At 45.9% G+C, this 18,289-nt stretch overlaps 1 protein-coding gene across 2 annotated transcripts in view; it reads right to left on the bottom strand.

Annotated features, from left to right (window-relative positions):
- Positions 1-1,026: 1,026 nt before the first annotated feature.
- The window catches only part of PAX2 (paired box 2), a gene marked incomplete at both ends in the record, with an annotated part of 80,161 nt that continues 62,898 nt past the window's right edge, over positions 1,027-18,289 (bottom strand). The window contains 3 exons of one of the 2 annotated variants that reach the window (XM_084290434.1): positions 1,027-1,148; positions 2,542-2,628; positions 8,203-8,304. In XM_084290434.1, coding sequence (XP_084146560.1) covers positions 1,027-1,148; positions 2,542-2,628; positions 8,203-8,304 — 311 coding nt within the window. Of the gene's footprint in view, positions 1,168-2,541; positions 2,629-8,202; positions 8,305-18,289 lie in introns of both variants that reach the window. The other variant, XM_084290435.1, reaches the window with a different exon arrangement.

An 18,289-nucleotide genomic window follows, 5' to 3' on the forward strand; every position in this document is an offset into this window, starting at 1 on the left:
GGCATCCAATCCTCTCCAATACCACCATCCCATTGTAGTGCAAAACAGAAAGGAAACAAAACCCGAGAGTGAAAGAGGAGCGTCAAGCGTCAGAGGAACTGGTCTGCCATTCAGGTGGTGGGGAGGGATGGGACTTGGAGTTTTATTTTTGTAGGGTTTTTTAATTATTATTTTGTGTTTTTTTTTTTTTTTCTTGGTTTTGTTTGCTTGGGTTTTTTAGAAAATTGGGGATTTGTTCTTTTTTTTTTTTTTTTCCTTTTTACAGACCTTCATGACAAAGCATAAAAACACAGTTATATTTATATATCTATTTATATATTTCTTCATTTCGTCGGTCGGTTTGTAAATGTTGCTCCATCCTCCTGTCTGAGCTGATTGTGTGTCACAGAAATCGTGGGCGTATGTGGGAGGCTCGCCCCCGGCCTGGCCTGCAAAGTCACCGCGTGGGCTGTGGCCGGCGGCGGCGAAGCCATGCTGAAGAGTGGGGATGAAGTGCACAGAGAACCCCTCGCGGGGGACAGATAAGTCACTTGGTCCTTTCCTCGGCTGCCAGACGGGCCAGGTCTCTGTGCTGCCATCTCTGCTCTAGCCAGGCCGTTCCCTCCGTCCTGGGGAGCGGGGCGGTCATCACAGGTTATGCGTTTCGAAGAGTCCACCACAGAAGAGCGTATCTTTGGGGAACAGTGTTTAGTCAGCGGCTGTGTCCCCTGCTTCCCCCTGCCCTTACCGCTCCCGGGAGGTGGGGGTCCCGCGAGGCGATGGTTGCCAGCTGCAGCGCTGCCCGCTTCCCCTCGGGTCTCGGGAGCGCCGGAGAGGAGCACGCGTGGCCCAGCCTCGCCGGGGGCTCCTTCGGGAGGCGGCGGGGCCCGTGGCTCCAGCCGGCGTGGCGGGGCACGGGGGGACGCAGGGGAGGATGGGGTGCTCAGTCAGGTGTCGGGGCGCTCGGCGCGGCGGCGGAGAGGGAGGGCGCGGGCTGCGGGAGGCACGGAGGGGTCCTCTTCGCCTTCCCAGGGGCGGCGGGGTGGGTCAGACAGGTACAATGTGGAGGCCTAAGCTGTCGCCCTGCAGTTTCATGTGGTTTCCATGGTAACTAGTGGCGGTCATAGGCAGCGGCAGCAGTGGGAGGTGCGGAGCCCCGGGATGTGGCACTATAATAATAAGGGGAACCTGAAAGTTAACACAGGAGAAGAATGGACTGGTTGAAAGGACAAACAGTGAAAAAAAAAAAATAAATAAAAAGCAAAACAATCAAACGAAGAAAAAGAAACGAAGGAGAACTAAAAACAAAAAAAAAAAAAAAGAAGAAGAAGAAAGGAAAAAGAAAAGGAAACAAAGAAAAGGAAGGGAAGTAAAAGAAGGAACCTGGGGACTCAGCTGTTGCTGAGGTTAGTGGGAGGCAGTCGGTGCAGGCCAGCCAAGGGCCACGTCTCAGAGAAGAGAGGTTACAGTGGCCTCTGGTCTGAAGCCCCTCTGTGGGGAGGTCCTCTTGCTCCTTCAGACCACCAGTGAGGAGCTGAGAGGGAAGCACGTGAGCACTGAGCGGAAATATCCCACACCTGATCACAGAAATTGCCCACACCCGATCGAGGCCACCAGGGAGTTGCCAGGGCTGCGTGTTCTGAGCATATCTGATCAAGTACAGTGGGTTGCTCTTAAAACAGGAGGGGAAGAAGGAAACAGAATTGCATCGTTCGTTGCTTGGGATTTTGGTCACATTTGGAATGAAAGCTCTCTAGATGGTTATTGAATGTGTGTTAAATAGTGATTGATTATTAAGATCACATTTACTGAGGTTTAACAACACTGGAATAAAATGTGCATCTATTACCTAGTTGTTAAACCTCAGTAAATACGTAGTTAATAATCACAGCTGATTTATTTTACTTATAATAAATATCTTCCTGTTCTCTTGCAAAGAGGTGTTGTGTTAGAAGATGGAGTCTTATGGGAAGTTTTTTCCCCTCAGAAAAAAACCCTGACTTTTTTCTGGGTGTATTAGAGTCACTGGAGATGGATATATTCCTACAAGGAAACTCTACTGGCAATTGCAAACACATTGCTGCAAGCTGTTTCCCATTCCCAACATTGCTCCAACTGGTCCTATAAGAAGAGCTTCCATTGGATTTCCAGGTGCCCAGGAATTGACTCTGGAGTTCGCTTGGGAGAGGAGTAAAACCTCATGTGGGTTTTTGAACAGATCTTGAATGGATGCTGATTGCAGACGGTGAGAGTAGCAGAACTTGAAGCTAGCTTCTGGTTTGATTTGGAATAAACTGTGGATGCAGCCCATGGAGAAGACAGAAGCGAGCTGGAATTCTGAACCATCTCTTGAAAGAGGAATTGGCTTCAGGACAGTCACAAAATACATGAGTGCTATATATACCCATCTAGATACTGGACTGGAGAGTGAGGAAGACAGCCTTTCATCTGGCCAGATACTTGAAAGCCCTCTTCAGAAACAAACAAACAAAGAGAAGAAAACAAAGAGACAAACAGAAGGAGCGCGAAGCTGGGGGTGTGCGGTGGGAAAGAGGTACTCACTTAGTAATGCAGGGTTGCTGAATCGCCAGGCCTCATTGTAGGTTGTGTACTGAGGGTGGCTGTAGGGGTTCCCTGAGAACTCGCTCCCTGAAAGAAATCAAAGAAGTCATGAAATGCAGTTAACGATGAAGATTTATGCGTGCTGTTCCATCAAGCCCGTGTTTGTGTTGAGTCCATATGCCATCAGCAAAACTAGGGTATGTAGCTCCCTTGCCCACCTGGTACTGTGCCCTTCAGGATGCTGTAGTGTTTGTGCACTGAATGTGCAGTGTGCTTATCCATACAATCAACAATTGTGAGATTGGCCTCTTCATTTATGAGACCACATTTATGATCAGTCAGTGAGTTACAGAGAAAAAATATTGTATTCCAGTTCCAGAAGAGAATTTTCTCAGGTGCTATCTTGAATCTAGAAGACAAACTGGGCTATGGATCCATTCTCAACATTTGGCAATATTGGCCCAAACCAAAATACTTGGGAACTTTGTAATCTAATAAGACTCTGAACCAAAATTTGAATGTGGTAGAGTCTTCTTAAATATTCAGTTTTATTGTGCAGAAGGAGCTGGGTCTTGTTTTATGGATGTCTGTGCAGGCCTAAGGGAATTATATTCAGGGACTGAGGAGGTATGGTGTTGCATTCAAAATAAGTAAATCTCCCCAAACTTAAAAAAACAACCAAACAAGCATGATTTTGTTAAGTGAAAACATGCCATTATCTGACCATAACCTCAGTGTAATCCAGTACTAACAGGCTGGGAGCATTGGGTCCCATCTGAAAGGCGTTATGCACTCAAAAGGCAGTGAGTGAACAGCGTGACTTAGCTTCTGCTCTGCTCTGAGGAGGGGGTGGAGAGCATAGACGTGCACGTGGGGTTCCTACTAGATGCTGTGGAACAGGAAAAGAAGGCAGTGCAAGATGCGCTGGATGCCTGTGATACAATTACTGAAGAAATGTCAATTAATTATACTGTAATCTCTGCAAATCTTCCCTCACAGGAGAGTTAAAACCCAAAATAGGTTCTCAGATGGTGGAAGTGAAGTCTGTTAAAGTCAGTGGATTTGCACTGATTTAAGCTCGGGAGGATCTGTCCAGCTGGGTCCTTTTAAGACACTCAGAATAATAACCAAAGTAGTCAGTACGGAAATGTGTATGTATCAAAACAATTACCGTCCAAAGCTCTTTTAGTCACAGTACTTTTTAGTTTCAGCATAAAAACTCCTACTGTGCGATGGACCTTGCTCAACATTGATTTAATGATAATAACTCAGCATGTTTCTATACCTAGAAACATCCTGTACTGAAAATCCCAACAACTAGTGGGGAAGGAGTAGGTGAAGCCTACTTAAGGTGGCCAAGATCTCTGGGATTAGGGTAGAAAGGCAGAAAGTGGTGCACAGTCCAGGTTTATGCCTATTGAAGCTACTTATCTGTGGGGTATACTGGGATGAATTTGGCCTCTGAAGAAGGAAAAGGCAACCCAGATGAGAATTACTGCTCTTAAACGCCTCAAATGGAGATCACTTCTCTGCGTCGAGAGAAGTTCTGATGTTTCAAGGCTTCTCTCTCACCCTCCTCTGAGTTTGTCACCCTAAACTGTTTATAGCGTTCCTAAAGCACGGGTTAAGTAGAGGAGAAAGAGCCCCAGCTATGGAGAGCTGGGGAGGAGGGAGGGCAGCCACTGGAAACAGTGTTTATTGACGAGGAGTGAAAGCATGCATGCAGCAGGATAATGAGCTTTTGAGCTCAACTGTGACCAAGAGGAACTGAGCTATCGCCTTCCCCGATCACTAATGAAACAAGTGTAATTTCCTCATCAACATTGGATTCTGTTTAACGACTCCCTGCCGTTGCCATCACCAGCCCTCTGCAGGCTCTACGCTGCTCTGTGTAAACTGTAGTTCCTTTCAGAGGATGCTCACTTCTCCAAAACAGTTTGCAGAAACTTGATGGCCTTTCTGGGAAAGTGGAAGAAGCGAGCCAGGGATCAAAGGTGCTCTGTTACCATTGCAGGAAGCATTTCACAAATGCACAGATTAAGCACAGCGCAATTCCTGACTCATCCTTGACCAACCCCAGGTTTTTTAGGTGTGCATGCAGGGACTGCTGGCCTTCATCCACGTCCACAGCTGGTGATCTGAAGTTACGGGCAAATGCGAATGCAGGACGTGTATCTTAGCACATCATCCACATAAACCTCAGAGATGCGTGACTGAGCGTGTTGCATGGATGTACTGCTACTGGAGACAAGCTCTTCTCTAGACTATACAATGAGAAGTCCAGTGAAAGGTTGTCACGGACAGAACAGAGAAACTTTGGTTAGTGCTGGTCAAACAATCTTCTCAGAAACAGCTCTCTGCTGGAAAATGCTGTCTCATCGAAATGGAAATGTTTTGCATTAGCTTGTCAGCTTCAGCAGAGTTTTGGAAGGAAAAGTTCCAAAATGATTGCAAATTGAAACAAAGTATTATGTTTCAACTTTCTTGTTTTGTTTCATTTTGCCTTTCTCATCTCATTTAATTTCCTTTCAACTCTTTTATTATTTTAATATGTCTTGACATCTAGAACATGTTGACGTTATTGAAATGTTTCATCCTGATGTTTGCAAATTGAACAGTTTCAAGATTCTGACTCCTCATCCCAATGAAAGATAAAAACAAATGTCAGAAAGTCAGAATTTTGCATGCGTTAGAAATTCTGCTTTCCAATGAGCTCTGCTTTTAGCACTGAACCTTTATTTAAGGAGGATAGAGCCTCTTTCTCGTATTCTCTCACATCTGGACAGTGCTATTTCCCTGTCACTGTGTTTCTTACAGATGCTCCCTGAGTGGACACCTTGCTCGCTGCTTGTTTCTAATACACCTGAAGCACTGGCTCCTGGTCTTTTTGGCCCAGGGGCAGTGACAAACCACTGGTGATGTGCTGCTTTGTTTTTCCTTTTCAACCTGGACTCTTAGCAGAGGTTGCCAGCAAGCACAGAGGATCAGTCTCAGGAGGCCTATACTGTGTGCAATCCGCGCTCTGGGAACCTTTACTAACAGTATTTCTTGGTATCTGTATTTAAGCCTTGGCACGTTTAGTCTTCTAATACAGAAACTATGAGGCATGAAGTGAGCCTAGCAGGTGGCAGGTCCAGGACCAGTAAGGGAGGTTGTTTTCATGCAATATGTAGTTAAGGTACAGAACTTCTTGCCATAGGTTGCTGCAGATGTTAAAGGCTTGTATGGGTTCAAGAGACACTGCTTAAGCATGTGGAGGGGAATTCTATTGCGGGTGCTTAATATTAAACAGAAAGATACTATCTCTGCCTTAGGAAGTCTCTGAGCTGCAACTTGTTAGAGGCACAGAGATCTCTCAAGGAAGTGCTGATACCTGCTTTACTCGTACACCCTTCCCAGGCAATCTGTTTCGACCCCTGACAGAGAGCAGTGGCTGGAGAGACCTGCAGCGTGACCCATTAAAGCCAGTCTTATGTTCCTTCCCAGGAAGCCTCTTTATCTCCAGCTCGTTGGCATTGGTCACATAAGAGGACAGGAACAGAAGGGCTGCCAGGCTGGGTCTGACCAGTGGGGTCTGGCTGACGCAGCCGGTACCCAATGTGATGTAGATGCTGTAACTACTACAGGGTGCCTGAGTAGGCCACAGGAAAAGCTTCTGTAACTGAATGTTGACATCAGATCTAATGTAAAGATGTCTCTTTGACTTGAATAATCTCTTTGGAGTACAACTCGACTTCATTCTTCATCATCCTGTATTCCCCCACCCCCTTTTTTTTCAGTATCTGTGTGTTTTGGGGGATACTGCTGTCTTATGGATAAGTAGCCTCTGCATCAAATCTCCTATTCTTGGATAAGTGATCCCTGTGATTAATGGTCTTAAAATCTTTGTCTCAGTTTAAGTGTCAGTGTCATCCTTGCAATGAGGATGTTAAATGTACATAGCAGTCACTGAACACTTCTTGCACCAGATCCTGTGTAGCAGAAGTTGGGAAGAGCCTGTGGTTTAGTAGTATGTATTAAACTAGCCAGCTGTTTTAGTGCTATCAGTAGTTTCTTATGCCATGACCCTCTGTAAGTTTTGAACATACATATATGTATGCTGACATGTATGTTGACAACTGAATCTACCTACTGTCACTGATTTATGTTTTTTAAAATGATTTTTATTGTCTTAGTGCTCCTCTGATTCTGGAACCAAGTGGAGTTTAAACCATTCCCTTGAAAAATATAGTGTAGAAGGCAATGCCTGAAGTTTTGCCAAGTCTGCAGCACCCCAGGAGTTCAGCAGGCTGGCTGGCTGTAGCAAGGGACTGAAGTGGCGCTTGGGGAGGGTACCAATCCACTGTCTTTTCCTGATCTGGAGGTCAATCACATCAACTTCACAACATAGCCCAAGATTTTTTGTGTGTCTTAGGATGATAAGCAGGCAGTCTGTGAGCTCTAGAACGTGCCCATAGGCATTAGCTGGTATTGGTGGTATATAGGCAGTGATTTGTCATTTAAAGGTGTTAAGACTCGGACCTACAAACATTCATTGTCAGTGATATTTTCACTGATTAACTGTCCTCTGCAGCGCGTGCTTGTTTAGCCAGCTGTTCCAAGATTTGGATGAGGGCTAAGTTAGGCTTTTCACTCACAAACCCTGGGAAATTGTATTGCAGTAATTTACAAGATTTCTGTCCTCAGCTTTCTGCTGCTTCACTTCACAATTGCTGTCTGAGTCATTCTTCCAGCGGCAGAGGTTGCAGAACAGCCTGTACCTGCTCGTTAGCCATCACAGCTCCCAGCCCAGGGCGTTAACATAAGCAGAAATCAGTGGCAGATGAAGTCTCGAGTCCTGAGCTACTGGGGATGAGAAATGAAAATCCTGCCTCTTCATTTATCTAGTGGGACTCGCTGTCATCTGAGAAGTGGGGAGCAGAGCCTGTGGAAATAACCTCTTCTGTTGCCCCCAGGTAAATGGTCCTCTGTGCTCCCTACACCCTGGGCGGTATTACCCAAGCTGTTTGCCAAGAGGACAAATTTCTCCAAAGGCATTGGGTGGCAAAGGAACAGTTTGCCTTTGAATGTAGGATTAGGTAGGATTAGTCCCTTCTTGGACTGGGGCACTATCTTACAAACAGAAGGTGGGTAAGTAGTTGGTTGTTGAAAGTGAATGGTTAGTTTCTCCTGAAATGCTGTTAATCATTGCTGAGTTCTTGGCCAGTTCAGGCTGTGGACAGCAGGCCTCCAAGAGCTGCAGGTATTAAATTACCATCGATGATTTGCAGTTTGATGCCCTGGCTTTAGACAGACGTAAGTTGTTACCCTAAGTTAGTGGATAGTTGAATATCCTCAGCCACGAGCAGTACATAATAATCTGCACGGGTCATTGGAAAATAATTACATCTGTTAATGAATACTAAGGTTAATTAATTACCAATTAATTGCCACAGGTTATAGATAGCTAGTTGCCCATAGCAGCAGTGAATCAGTTACCAGGGGGAGGGAGATACATTACAGAGTGGGTTGTGAGCTACTTTGGCTATAGGCACCTGATGTTTTTTATATGAAAAAAAACCTTGATGGCAGCAAAGCAATAGCAAAGCCAGTTGTGAAAGGTCTTCCACTACAAGTATGCTGTTCAAACATGTGGGCACCGTTACTGAATTCTAGACTTACCAGGAACCATTCCTGCCAGAGTTGAGGTTGGGTAGCTGCCTTGTCCAGTTGGGGGAACATGGGGTGGGTAGCCAGGCAAGGTAGTGCTTGCCATATCACGACCTGGAAAGGGAAAGAATCAGGACAGGGCATCAGTAGGGATAAGGTCCTTCAGTACTGATTCAGTGTCACCTTTTGTCCCACCATCACTCACTAGCAGCTTGATGGGCAAATGCTGTGCGTCTTGCCCTTATTGTGTGCTGACCTTCTACTGAACATTTTGGGGGAAGATTGTGGCACTTCTGATCTCAGGCTATAGGGATGGATCTTAAAACTTAGCACTGTGAGGCTCAAAAGAATTGCTTTCACGGTAGATTTTTGAGCCTGTTAGAAATTTTGGATCTATTTTCACTAAACAAAAATTGCCCTAAGCTGCACAGAGAATGGCAGCACGTTCATTGCCAATGTAGCTGAGGTCCTTTCTATAAGCAGTCGATGCAGTTCCAAAACTGTGGTGATGTTGCTTTAGGGCATGACCAATGGGTAAGGCACTGGAAAGTGATCCAGGAGTTTTCTCTGCCTGTCTCTGGTCCCACCTCTGCCGTTTACCTGCTGATGCTAAAACCATCAGCAAGTCACTTCACCTCTCTGCGCTTCTTCTTATGCTGCAAACTCTTTGGTGCAAGGGCACGCTCCCAGTACATTTTCACAGTGCTTAGCATTAGATCAATACTTGCTGGGCTCTTTCCAGGTGCTGGTGTAATATATAATAATAGGATCATGTGAATTAATTTGAGTCCCACTTCATTTTTATCACAGATACAAGTGTTTGTTAGTAATACTCCAACTCTTGGTATCTTTTATCCACCAAAGAAGTAGAGAAGGGTGTAGATTGGGTGGATGAGTGGAGTTGATTTTTCATCTCTTAGGAAGTGCAGCTGGAGGCTTCTTGGTTGGTGCCAGAGGCATTTCCTCATTTGGACTGGTTAGCCTGAAAATGGGCCAGCCAGAAGGGCATTTTGCTGTTAGTGCTTATTGCATTTAAATGAACTGAAATCATTTCAGAAGCTGCTGGGAGTTTCAAGCCAAAACCAAAAAAAAAAAAAAAAAAAAAAAAAAGCTAAATAAATTAAGATAATCTTTCCCCCACAGCTGCTGGGAGATTTACAGCTCAACCTCCAACGTTGCCTACTGAGATCTCTGCTCTTTCAAGCCTTTCACATTCCCTAGGTGAGGTGTAGCTCACCAAGAAGTTTGTGCCCTTGTTGCTCCTTTCTTAAATGTTGACTAACATGTCTGTTCTGGGAGGACTGCAGTCTGATTCACCTTTAGAAGTGACAGTTTATGAATGGCCCGTTGATGCCACTGGAACTGGGCTGGGATATGGGAATGAAAGAACAAGAACTGCCTTAGCTCTACTCGTGGCAGAATGGTAACTGATAAAGCAGGCCCTGAAACAAGCATGGACCTTGGCAGGGGAGTCAGAAATAAATAACAGTTGAACAGCAGAGTAAAAACTGAATCAACACAGAGAATTACCCCTAGGGGAGGAAGTTTCTCCAGAATAAGGTGGGCTAAACTAAGGCTGTTGCTTTTGTAGATCTTGCCTAAAGATTACTGAGGTAAGAAAAGAAAAAAGAAATGTAAGTTCTTTCCCTCTCCCTGAAGAGGTTCCTGAGCCATGGATGACATTTCTAGCTCACTTTGCACTTAGATAATGGAACTACAGCGACTAAACCATTTTCCAGCCACTCCCCAGTATTGATAAAAATAAATATATAATGCCTCAGGGATTTATGTTCTATACTCTTCCACTCTTTTATCACCACCATTGCTTTAGTGATTTGTCGTTGCACATTAAGCAGTATGACTAACACCTACTAGATGTAGGTGTTTTTTGTTTTTTGTTTTTTTTTTTTTGTTTGTTTGTTTTTCTCACATTCTTTTAAGGGAAAAAAGTTCTGTGCTTCAAATTCATGGTTTTTTGGTTTTCTGTATTGACTAGTCTGAGATGTAACATCAGGTGATGAATGAGAAAACAGTGTCACTAAAAAGTTAGAGAAAACATTATGTAGTAGCAGGCAAAATTAATTCATTTTGACACTTCCATTCAAGTGGGAACACATACACACTCACTCTGCTACCTGATCCATGCACATATAACCCTGTGTTTTTATTCAGGTGTGAGCACGCAGAGGCTGATACTCAAAACTCGGTTTGCAAAATGTGTTGCAAAGTGATCATCTGTCAAAATCCCAATCTTGAAAAAGAAGATAACAAACATAGTATCACTAACATGAATAAGAGTCCTGTAGAGAGACTCTTAAAATGCTGCTATGTAGAAGCAGTCCCCTTCCATTACCTCCTCTCATTACCACCAGGTGAACAGGGTTATTACATTCTTGTACTCCAGGGCTATGTCAAAGCTAGTGTCTGACCTGCTTGTAACATGCTTCCAGTACCAGCTATCCTCCTTTCTCCCAAAGCCTGCTGACTGAGAACCACACCTTCATCACTGTGACTTTCTTTGAGCTTTTGAACACTTTCTCCCAAGTCCATTTCTCCATAAATGTCCTAAGGCAAGTGCATCTCCTGAAACAATGCCTTCTAGCTTAGGGGGTGGCCATTTAAGTCTGCATCCCCACTGCAGTATATTGTTGGAGAGAGTCTGTCAGGATAAGCCTTGGCTTAGGAAATGCCCAGAGCTCCTACTGGCTGCAGTAAGACTTGGACAGTGTTATGAACAAAAATGTCTTCTCTGCAGTTGCTTGCTGCTTTCCTACAGGGAGGTTTAGAAATGCAAATGTCACCAGGACAAAGGGAGGATGTTAGCTCAAAAGAGAAAAATAATATAGGAATATGAAGGAGGCAGAAGTAAGATATGTTTCTTGAACATTAGGAACCATGTTCTGCACTCTGACGAACTTGCCTGTTGAAAAAGCCCAAATTACATTCTTTGGTGGTGGAATGACACCTAAAAAGATTGACACTATTTCACCGAAGCCATCCCTGAGCTTCTGCAGCAGTGATGCCTCAGTCCTCTTGCATGGGGGTTTCACCTCATACCTACCTTAAACTCCACTTTCTTCCCCCCGCCCCCTCCAGCCTGCGGCTCCTAGGCGCTGCCATCTTCTGTGACCTGCTTCTGTCCTTCCCTTGAAGGCTGCCACCACAGATCTGATTTCACATGGCTGTAAGACTTCGTAGCCTCTGACCCTGGTTCCTGCCTGCCTGGCCTGCACCGTGAAGGCTGACGCTTGCCAGCCAGCTGACTGGAGTCCTGCTCGCTGTGTGGCTGTGGCACTGCTCACCCGCTGGCTGTGTATGGGTCTGACTCAGTAGTTTTTGCAACCCATGCTGACAACCCTGCTGACAGTCCTAGAGCTGGCAGACACGTTCAAACTGCAGTCATCAACCTAGGCTAGCACACAGTACCCTCGCTGGGCCCCCCGTACACAGGGGCCTCGTGGTTAGTGAGGCAACACAGGATTTTGCTGTACAAGTGTTTCCCTACTAAGCCCCAAACCCATCCAGCTGGGACACCAGTCACTTCTGTGTAGTTACAGCTTCTTTTCCCATTTTATTCTGCAAAAATGAAGGACAGGCATGAAATCTGTTACTGACTCTCCGTGGAGCTGCAAACACATGCTGCATACACAGAACTGGAACGTCGTTGCTCTGGTTCCCACTTGCACTCAAAGAGCTTGCAGCATTTCCTGGTCTCCCCGTCAGACGAACCTGAACCCCTTGCCTGCAGCATCCCCGCTGAGTTTGTGGCCAAGGCCGGTTACCTGCTATCAGAGGCTGGCTGCTGGACTGCCCAAAGTGGGCACCATGATGAAGGAAGGCACTGTAGCAAGGCGTGGACGCATCGTCTGAAAGGGTCATGTGGAAGGGCTGAAGATCAGCCTGCCCAGAGCCGACCGGCGTGGTGGGGGTGAAAGGGGTGAGAGAGGCTCCATGAGGCTCTTGCTTTATACTGAGGGGAGAGGAGAGGTTTTCTGTGGTAGGGTAAGGGATGGACACAGACAGACAAAGGGAACAGGGGGAGGAAGAGGAGGGTGGGGGAGGGAGGAGAGGAAGAACAAAATGGGTAAATGAAAATGGAGTGGTTAAAATCTACAGGGAAATTAATTTAAAAACAAAAATAAAAATAAAAAGGTTAGGAGTAGATCAGAGGAGCCAGTGCTGAGACAACAGCAGTAAATGCACCCGGGGGCTAGGCTCTGGCTGCAGTGATGCCTCTGCAGGGCAGCAGGATAGAGGAAATGGAGTGCGGTGGCGGATGGGAGGGATGGGATGCGGGAGAAGGAGAAGTGTGGGAGGGGACATGCAGGAGGGGAGGACAGGAAGAAGCATAGGGTTGGGAAGAAGAATGCTCTGAAGCTTCGGTGCTCCCTTTCCTGCTGCGTTCTCTCGCTGTCTGAGGGCGTACAAGGATGCTACACTCACGCAGTTTGGCCCAGGGAATTACACCCCTTTGTCTCTCAGACCCAAGGTAACTTCCCCAGGAGAGCAGCATGGTTATGAGCATCTGTTAAACGCAATGATCAAGGTAAAGGCCAAAGGTTGTCAAACCAAGCTCCGTAAAAGCTTTGACAAAAAAGATGCAGCTGAACTTTGAGGTGGTTAAAATGAAAAATGGGACTGTGCCATTAATAGGCGAATAGATAGATTGATCAATTGATCTTTTTTATAGTGCGTGCTTTGTGGCTCTGACCATAAAAGCACTGAGTACTGACTCTGGTAGTTCCCAAAGTACAGTGTTGCCAGACAGATACGTTGACGGAGAGATACAATGGAAGAGAGGAAACGTTGGGGACTTATAATAGGTTTCATTTGCACTGCTGTTTGCATTGGGCCACTAATCTGATGTGCAGATTTGCACAGTCACAAGAAATACAGCTTCGAAGCTGCTCCTAACTGGGCTCCCGGGTAAGAGGTCGGGGAATTGTAGAACTCTAAAGCATGGGTGCTCCAGTACACCCAGACTTGGTGGGTTAGCAGTAACAGAGTCCTGTATTGGAACACCTGAAAGAGAAGTATGGACGATGTGATCAGATCCTATCCAAATCATCTCGCAAGCCGACCACCCTCAGGTAAACAAATTAGAGCCAACAAATGAAAGCCATCTCTCTGCCGCAATGGCAAGTGTTGCCAATGTCATATGAGATAAGTTAGTTGTGGTGGGTTTGATTTATACAGAGATATATAAATGTGACATATAATTGGGCCATAAATCTGGCTTCATTAATGTAGAACTGGCTTTAATTAACTCTAGGCACCTTATTGTGAGGCTGCAATGCTCACCTAGACTATAAAGGGCTGGGCAGTTTCTATCTGTGAATGCTGTTTATCCTGAGGCGTTTGTTTCCTAAAGGTTTGTTACCTGGCAAAAATGATAGTTTGCCATCTGTGTTCTCCTCCAAGTACCTCTCACCCGGCTGGCCAGCAAAGGTCTCTGAGCACCGAGACTCCTTTGCAGCAAAGACATATGTTTGTGGGCCAGCTGATCGGGAAAGATCCCTCCTGGCCAAAAGGTGTGCAGTTCCTCCTCATTCGGACTGTGTATGGGAAGCCTCTGGTATGCTCAGCCAGGACGGGCATTTCTTCACCCTTTTTGCTATAGGAAGCTCTTCTGGGCAAGGACTTTTCTGGAGGTGTGGTAAATAGGATCTGGGGTGTGTGGTGATTGTTGTGCAGCTAATCAGAGTCACTGGGGGAAGCAGCACCTCCGAGCTGTGCAGGAGAGGGCAGGCGTGGGGAGCCGCTAGGGCAGGAGGGGCAGGAGAAGGTGGACGCAGAGATGTGGGTGGGCAGAAGCCAGAGGTGCTGTGGGCAGAGGTTAATCCTGTTTGCACAGCCCCCGGGCACGATGGGTTTCCTAGTCCCTCCCCTGCTTTATTTCTCTTTTAAAGCACGGAATTTTCAGCTATAATCCTTCCTAAACCGCAGCATTTTTCAGGCGCTCTGTGTAAGTGAAACCATAATCTCTGGTAAAACAGGCTGCTTAAGCTGCTGTAGCATTAGGCCAATCTGATCCAGCCCCTGGATTTCCGCTCTGCCCAGCCACCACGGAGAGGATTTCAGCCTGAAAGACTGCCTAAAGCCCTCGCAATGGGAACAACAGTGCCAGGCCTTGCCTTGCAAAGCTGCACAGGGTTAAGGGACCAGAAGCTATTTGTCCCGGTGTTCTGAGGCTGTTAAAGCTCCTGTCAGACTCACAGCAGAGATGAGCCCAGCCCTCTCTTGAACACATCAAAGCTTATGAAGAAAAATTCCTCACACCTTGCAGAGGCAGCACCACTTACTCAGCGCAGGGGGATAAAGAAGTCAGGAGTAAGATGGCAAAGAGGCTGGGACACAATGCCGCTGAGCACGGCTCTCTCTAAGAACAGCGGAGGAGAGGAGAGGATAAGGTCAGACAGCAAATGATTGCTCAAACCAAACTCAGCCCTCAGTGTGTCTATTTACCCGTCCTTCCGTCTCTGCTCAGCAGCTGCACAGGCGCAGCTGATATCCCGTGCGTCCTTACTGGCGGGTGGCAGTGAGGAATCTTTACCCTTTTCTTGTGCAGCTCTCCTCTGACTGAAAGCCCCTGAATTCTGTCTCCAGTATAACTCCCGCCACTGCCACGCTGGAATAATTGCCCCAGCAGTGAATTATAGCTCTGAAGTGTGTCAGTATGGACGAGATCAATTGATTGATCTATCTATCCACCTGTGAGTGGCACAGTCCCATTTTTCATTTTAACCACCTCAAACTTCAGCTGCACCTCCTTTGGTTTCACTTCTGATTTCCTCCGGCCTCTGATTCTTTTGTATTTGGGATGGAGAACAGGGAAAGGCGTGCCATGCTCAGCCCGTCCTGCCCCAAGTCCTGCCGGTGCCCGCGAGCCGTGCTCTGCTGGCTCCTCGCAGCCTCATGGGGGTCCCTCGGTGAGGTGGCACCAGGGAGCCCCAAGGTATCTGTCAGTGTCTTACTGCTGCGGAAATCGACCCGTAATTGAGTGGGGGGTGGAATGAGTTTGCAGCCCCTCTCCAAAGAGGCAGAAAGCTGTTCTCCCAAGCTCCTTTCTGCTAAATGGCACACACTGTCCTTGTGTATGAGCAACAAAAAAATACCAGCTCATGTCATGGTGGGGGAAATTTGAAAGGGTGAGCAGGGTGGGGATACAGCTGGGAACGTAGCAGAGGACTACACATTTTCTGCATTTCCAGCTCCTTTCTTTCTTAGTGTACTTGCTGAGTTATGGCTGTTTTTCTTCCTTTCTAACCCTCTCCTCTGTTATCCTGGCGGAGAGCTAGAACTGGTGATCTCTGGCCTAAATTCCCCCTGCGAATGAAGGGATTTTGGCCAGACAGGGGGAGAGGAAGATTCACAGCTGTGGGTTCCTACAGAGACTCATCTCAGCTTTTATCGTGCTCTCTGCTGAAGGGAAGGAAGCAGGGGGGTTCGCAGGACTAGATAAGCGGCTTGTTTTTCATCACTGGTTTTCTGGAGGATAAGCTGGCTGCCTCCAGTGCTCCTTTTCTTTCAGTGAGGGAAGAATCTCAAAATGGCACATCCCTGCATAAGGGATGGCTTTTGCGCACCCACTTGACAACACTGCTCACAATCTTGACAGTGTTTAGTATCCTTCACCTTTTCCTGGTGTCTCTATAAAATATTTATATGATCCCAAAGGCTCAGACTCCTCAGAGCACACATCCTCACAGCATCCCCTAGGGATCACTGTTCTACCTGTGAGGAGCTGAGCACAGAGAAAATGTACCCAAGCTCATGCAGGAAGCCTGTGTCAAAGCTGAATCGTATCTCAGGTGGTTTTGCATCCTATGTTCGTACCCACTACTGAGACATCTTTTCCACATTTACATTCCTCCTGTACTAATAACATCATTCCTTAGAAAGGTTTCATTGTGGCAAGCAGAAAGGGATGGGGTCCTCAGCATTCATAAACTGGTGAATTTAGGCCACAGCCTGTGGACTCACATCACTTCATCCCATGTGAGAATCTCGCCTTAGAACTTCTCAAAGTCCTGCAGAAGACCAAACTAGACTGACACAGCCTGTCTTTGACTTTTGTCTTCTGCCATGTTAGAACCATTTTTTTTGTTTTGTTTTGTCTTTTCTTAGCTTTTTAGCTCTTCTTTTGCAAGAGCATTATGCAAGTGGCACTGAAGATAAACATCATCCTATTTTTTGTTCCTTCTTTGTGTTAGTAACAGACCTTTGCTAGGACAACAGAAAAGTGTGTAAAACCTAATTTACTTCTCATTGTACCTTTCTTGCATTCTCTTTGTATTCCCACTGACTGGGGAATGAGCCTTGCATGTTCAGGTTTATTTTCTGTTTCTGCATAGATCCATCCATGTTTTTAGCCCAACACTTAACTTGTGTGTTATTGAAATACACATTGAAAGAAAAAACAACACAAAAATCTTGCTCTCCAAGAGAGTCAAAACTGATGACATCATTGATGTCAAGTTTTTAAATCCATTTGCTCCATTTTTTATGAAACTGACTTTTACAAACCTAGACTTTATATCTGTTCTAATTAATTGCTGCTTTCCAAGTAATCTGAGCTACTCACTCTGTATTTTACTTGGGAGAGAAACTGAGGTTTCGTAGTCCTCACACCCAGTTAAACATGGAGCACCCAGCAGACCTGTGATCGGGATCTTTGAAGCCAGCTGCATACTGTTAGTCACTTGGGAACTCCACTAGGGTCAGCTGCATTTGGCTCTAAGTAGATTTGTTTGCAGGTGGAGGTGAGGAAAACAGGCTTCAAAGTCTGTGGGAAATAACGTCGTGCCTGTACATTTGGTAAACAGATAGGCTCAGCGGATTTATGCTGCGTCCCCTTTCTTGTGTCCCAGCCCATCAGCATGTTGCAGTTACAGATTGCTCCCTGCCTTAAAGTCAAGCACACGCTTATATTCCTTGGTGGGCTGGGACTTGAATGTTATGTGTTAAACAAAACGCTTTTGAAATATATGCTGGGAAACGTAATTAGAACAGAGCATGTTATTTTTGCACACAGTCCACACAATAGGTGTCTCCAAGGCTTTCATCACATGATGGAAAATGATCATGAGACAGGACAGATCTTCCTGGGTAGTCCACAGCAGTCCTACACCTACTGAGAAGGGCCAAAGATCGCCCTAAGCTCTCCATTTCTCTGAAAGACTGCAGTGGGCAATTTCAATTGTGCGAGCAGCTGGCCTGCTTAAATCCAATAGAGTTGATGGAGATCAAAAGTTATTAACATCTGCTGACAGCTGTTGCTTAACTCAGATATAAAGCACAGTCTTTGCTGTCAGTGGGCAAGTATCTACATCACAAAAATTTTCACGATAGCTATACTTATTGGCTCCTTCATTCAGCCTCAAAAGAAAAGCCAAAATCTGAGACTATACAACTCTCTTCTCTAAAAAAAGAAAGTCCTCTTTTGTCCAGCCTGTAATGCCAATCCTTGCTAAGGAAAATGGATGGGGAATGCAAATTCACTGCTTTTGCCATTACGCTTAAATGCTAATTTAAGGAAGGCATGGTTTCTTTCAGGCCCACCCATTTCTGGGTTCCTCGCTTCAATATGCTTTTAAGTCCATGAGCTTTCTTCTTCAGCATCATAAAGTTATTGTCAGTGAAACTTCCATTGGAAGTGTAGGAAATAGTTTATGTTTTCCCCCTGCCATTTCTGTCTGTTCCAGGGATCATTCATCTGACCATCCATCACCCTCAGCCATTTGGTCTCAGGGAAGAGTAGTAACGCCTTTTGCCTTTCCAAATTCCTTGGCAAGATAAGGAGATACTATCTCTTCTTAGGTATGGGAAACAGTTGATGAGATTTGGAGGGCCTGTGGACATTACTTTTGTTGATTCCTCATCTTAAATAGAGAAGAGGCTTGCAGCCTCTCTGCAGAAATGAGCCCTTATTTCAGAAGTGCAGAATATGGAACTCAGCGCCGTTCCTCATCCCCCCTGTCCCTCATCTGCAGCAGCTCCATGTGCTCAATTTGGCATACTTCCATACTGCAGACTGCCCTCACAGAAAATATCTCCTTCATTTTGATGAGGCGGGATCATAACAATCATGTAGCAGCCA

Source organism: Netta rufina, assembly GCF_964035555.1.
Source record: "Netta rufina genome assembly, chromosome: 7".
NCBI classification, from domain to species: domain Eukaryota; kingdom Metazoa; phylum Chordata; class Aves; order Anseriformes; family Anatidae; genus Netta; species Netta rufina.